The sequence below is a fragment of the Vigna radiata genome, unplaced genomic scaffold (genome assembly GCF_000741045.1).
Source record: "Vigna radiata var. radiata cultivar VC1973A unplaced genomic scaffold, Vradiata_ver6 scaffold_510, whole genome shotgun sequence".
Taxonomy (NCBI): Eukaryota; Viridiplantae; Streptophyta; class Magnoliopsida; order Fabales; family Fabaceae; genus Vigna; species Vigna radiata.
The window spans coordinates 27,492-32,756 of record NW_014542204.1 but is presented as its reverse complement, the minus strand read 5'-3'; the positions used below and the strand labels follow the sequence as shown (position 1 = coordinate 32,756).

General features: G+C 28.2%; 1 protein-coding gene across 1 annotated transcript; it reads right to left on the bottom strand.

The window, feature by feature from the left end:
- Positions 1–1,541: 1,541 nt before the first annotated feature.
- On the bottom strand, positions 1,542–2,802 carry LOC106779391 (NAD(P)H-quinone oxidoreductase subunit 5, chloroplastic-like). The gene is given in 2 exon segments (XM_014667490.2): positions 1,542–1,665; positions 1,668–2,802. Coding segments are annotated over 2 exon segments (603 nt in total). The 5' UTR covers positions 2,182–2,802; the 3' UTR covers positions 1,542–1,576.
- Between the last annotated feature and the right edge of the window lie 2,463 nt (positions 2,803–5,265).

Genomic DNA, 5,265 nt, shown 5'->3' with positions numbered 1-5,265 from the left:
CATGACCTTCAATAATTCACAGTTAATCTCCAGAGCCTTACGAAGCCGCAAACACCAACGAAATGGTGTCATTGAAATTCATTCTACATGCACTTCTCTCAGTAACCCATTCATAGCAACAATTATTGATGATTCAACAGAGACTCGAACACGCCACTACACAACATTAACAACAAAAAATTTATTACTTACCAAAAAAAAAGATAAACTATATATAAATGCGATATAGAGTGAATTAGGGTTCATACAAACATATCAATAGTCACCAAAAAAATTTGTTACTCACCTTTGGGTTCGGAAAGGCCATTGCGACTGCCCAAATTTCAGAAAAACACAGCAATGGTTTATTAGGGTTCATAAAAACAAAAAAAACGCACAATACAACAGAGAAAAACCCTCTCCAACCCAAACCCAAAACACAAAAACCCTCCCCAACCCAAACAATGGGATATACTGCAGAAAACAAAACACACCCAAAACCAAAACCAAAACGCGAAACGCGAAACTGCTTACCAACAGAGAATGGATGAATAGAAATCGAGAGGAATGAAGACGCGCAACTTTGGTTTCGAATGGGTGCGCGAGAAATCAACAGAGGAACCCAATGGCTAAGACAATCGCAGAGACAATGGTGTAGACGCGAGACTTCGTTTCGAAAAGTGAAGAAGATGAAAATGTTAAACCGCCAATTCCAAATTTCATACAAACTTTCTTCCAAAAATACCCTTCTGCAACTCTTTAAAAGCATTTTAATTAAAATGTGTTGGCATGCAATAGAATTTTGACACGTGGAGGTGTGTCAAAATTGTATCAAGGGAGAGTGTCAAAGAAACATTTTCCTAGATATAATATATACAAAGAAATTTACATCTGACTTTTTATTGTCCAATGTAAAACAGAACCTAACATATATAATTCGTTTTGCTTAAGAAAATATAAAAATTGATGGAAATTACTTTATCTTGTTTATAAAATTGACCATGCTTTTTTTACGTACATTTCTTCATTATTAGAGTAAATTAAGTAATGTAAGTATTTTTTATAGTGGTAGTGTATCAAAGTAAAAGTGAAAGAGAAATATTTATTACTTATAATTGTTATTCAAGAAAAACAGAAATATTGGGAATCCCTATTCTTAAGATTAAAATAAAGTTCCTTTGGTAAGTGAAAAATATTTATATAAAATAATTTTAAAAGATAAAATAGAATATTTTTATTTTTATTAAAAATCAATTTAACTGAAATATTTTGATAAAGTTCATATCATAGTTTTTGATTGGGTTACTCGAAACCATCCATACTCACCAAAAAAATTGTTAATTTGGCGCTGTATTTGGAACATGAAGGTCATGTTCCACATTCTATTAAGCCACCAACTTGCGAATAATGTTGCATAATCAACACCACTTTGTGTTTCCGGATAAAAAAAATAAGTGATTTTTTATTCTTAGTAAAACTAATAAAAAAATTTCGTTTTTTCTTTTAAGTTTTACTTGTTTGTTTCCTATAAAGATATTGAATAGAATGAAATATTTTTTTTTCATTAAAATTCAAAAAATGAACGTTTAAATATCCTTCAAAAACAAGTAAATAAATTTGAAACATATAAAATGCAGTTAATCCTGTTGTAGAACAAGCTATTATTGCAAAAATTGGTGAATATAACCAACTATCATTAAGAATCTCATCCTTAGACCAAAAATAGGAAAAGGGTGGAATACCACAAAGAGAGAGTGTACCCACTAAAAAAAAAGTTTTTGTAATTGGTACATGTTTTGTTAAACCGCCCATAAAAACCATATTTTGACTTTTAGCTGGAGAATATCTGACAAGAGCTTCCATTGAATGAATAATAGATCCAGATCCTAAAAACAACAATGCTTTTGAATAAGCATGAGTAATCAAATGAAATAAAGNGCCTCGATAAGATCCCATACCCAAAGCTAACATCATATAACTCAATTGAGACATTGTAGAATAGGCCAAATTTTTCTTAATATCTTTTTGAGCAATAGCTAAAGTAGCTCCTAATATTACTGTTATTATACCTATAAAAGCTATTGTGTTCATTATTTTGGGTAGCACTACGAAAAAAGGAAAAAGACGAGCCATAAGAAAAATTCCAGCGGCTACCATAGTAGCAGCATGTATAAGGGCAAAAATTGGAGTAGGCCCCTCCATAGCATCGGGTAGTCATACATGAAGAGGAAATTGGGCAGATTTTGCAACTGAGCCAGAAAATAGCAAGAGAGCAAACAGAGTAACAAAAAAAAGATTCATTTCATTTTTAGAAATCAAATTATTTATAATTTGAAACAAATGCCGAAATTCCAAACGACCCGTTATCCAATAAAGACCTAAAATTCCCAATAACAAACCAAAATCCCCTACACGATTTGTTACAAATGCTTTTTGACAAGCATTTGCCGCAATAGGGCGAGTGAACCAAAAGCTTATTAATAAATAAGAATACATTCCGATTAATTCCCAAAAAAAATAAATTTGTATCAAATTTGAACTAGTAACTAATCCCAACATTGAAATATTAAAAAGAGTCATATAAGCAAAAAATCTCAAATATCCTTGATCATGAGACATATAATTATCACTATAAATTAGAACGAGAATGCCAACCGTAGTAATTAATATTGACATAATAGAAGTAAGTGGATCGATCAAGTAGTCAAACTCTAAAGAAATATCATTATTTATGGTCCAAGACCATACATATTGAAAAATCGAACTATTCTTGATTTGATGAATAGACAAATNAAGCGAAAAAATCNTAACTATAGTTAACAATAAGATACTAGGAAAAGCCCAAATACGGCGAATATTTTTCGTTGCCGTCGGAAAAAGTAGAAGTCTCACTCCTATTAACATCGGAACTGGGAATGGAATAAAAGGTATGNTCNATGAATATTGATGTGTATATTCCATACAATAAAAAAAATTAGGATTCTAATGAATTTTGTTTCTTAGGTTTTCCTTTTATCTTTTTTGTAAAGTAAAGGAATGGATTCGGTTAATAACAAAGAAACATAGAATTTAATAAAATAGAATAATTGATTATGAATTATTCTTACTCTTTGGACAATATTTTTTGAACATTAGTTTAGTTCATTAAATTTAACTTAACTAATTAAGTTTTTCTTACAATAAGATATAGCGATATTTGAAAAACTTTATAAAAAGTATTATATTATTATTATTATAATATTCAATAAAAAAATGGAAATTGAAATATATAAAATATATGTCTAATTAGAGAGAACTTAATTGGAATTTACCAAAAAATGTCTTTCACATAAAATTCTATAACAATAAAAAACTATACTAATTCTATGACAGTTCCAAAAAAGCGCACATCTAGATCAAAAAAAATTATTCGGAACACTTTATGGAAAAAGAAGGGATATTTGAAAGCATTAAAAGCTTTTTCATTAGGACAATCTATTTTTACGAGGAATTTAAAAAACTTTTTCTGTAACAAATATCAACATTAGAATAATTTCAATTAACTTGATTCAACGACTCTTTTTTAAATACAAAAATATTCATATAAAAATTATATAGAATATAAGATTCAGTTATTAATTTAGGATCTTTACATTATATATTTAATAGATTCTAATAGAATTATTTAAAATTATTTTATTGAATGTTTAGTAAACAAATATTGTGTTTTAATTAATTCTTTGAATCTCGATAATTGACTAAAATTTGGTTATTATGGTTTCGAGTAAGTCACTATGGTGAAATTGGTAGACACGCTGCTCTTAGCGGCATCTTTCTTATCTTCTAAAAAAAATGTCCTATAAAGAATTTTTATTTCTATTCCAAGTATTTCTATTTTTTCATTCTATATGGTATTTTCCACTTTAGAGCATATATTAACTTATATATCCTTTTCAGTCATATCTATTTTAATTTCAATTCAGTATTACATTCTCTTCAACTCAAAAATCTATAACTATGTTTTTTTTTTCATATGTAAATCAAAATTTTTATTTACTTAAAGTGTGAGTTTAAATTCATGTAAAGAAAAATATTTTTTTCACAAACATAAATTTTTAAATTTATTTGATGTTATTTTCTCTTTTTATTTTTTTTCTCAAAAAATATAAAACTTTATACTTTTATTTTTTTACTATGTCAAAATATGTCCTACTTTCGTTACTTTTCTAAAAAAATTGTTATAAGTGACAATCTCACCAAAAGTGGTTCCGGTGTTCGGTCGTGTGGGGTTCACGCATTTCCTCACAACGCATCACACAATTCATTTGTTTGTAGTTTGGTTTTGTAAGGTGTGGTCTTGTTACAATGACTTTCTTTATATTTATTAATTTTCTCTATACTTTCTTTTATTTAGCTTTTTTGCTATGAATTATATCGTCGTAAGTAGCATTTAGATACGACTTTGTTAAAAATAATCTAAGAGTCTAAGTTATACGTTAAATAAAAATAATAAATTTAAATATTATATAAGAAAAAGAACTCAAAATGTGTTGAGATTTTGATATCAAATTCTTAAACTCGTATTATATATTACATATACAATTTCTCTTTAATGAAACCGTCGAAAAAATTCCATTTGATTACATGTTTGTCCTAACTAGACTGTTATAGTTATGAAAAAAATTTTTATTTACAATTTTTTATCACTTAGTTTTTTTGCTTCTACTGTTGTGGGTTGTTTTGTCTTTCTCTCTCTGATCTAATTTCGGTACTTGATTTAACGTTGCTTATTTTCTTTTACTTGTTGAACTCTTTACCATTGTTAAACCATCATGTAATGTTTTTCTATTTCCACGCAAACGGAAATAATTAATGTTATTTTATGAAAAATTTTAAAATAATATAGTGCATATCTCAATAGTATGTCATAATTATTCTCTGATAGAGATAAAATATTTTACTTCTATAATTTCATTATTTGGTTATTCTATGTAAATATTGTTTTACTTCTATGTACACCCATAAAAAAAGTTATTAATATTAATAAAAAGAAAATTATAATTGTTTCTTCCTTTAAACATACGAAAAAAAATAATTAGTGTAGTAAAAAGGAATTTAGGTCGATCGGGAACTTGGCAAGGAAGATCGGGAGAGGCCTTGTGCCGATAGGGAAGGATATGGTAATTACTGGATAAATGGCTGACATAGTATGCAAATTGTGTGAGGAGAAAGTTGAGTTGATTGGGAACATCACAAGGAAGATCGGGAGAAGCGTTACGCCGAGAGGGCAGAAAGTAAATGTGGTGG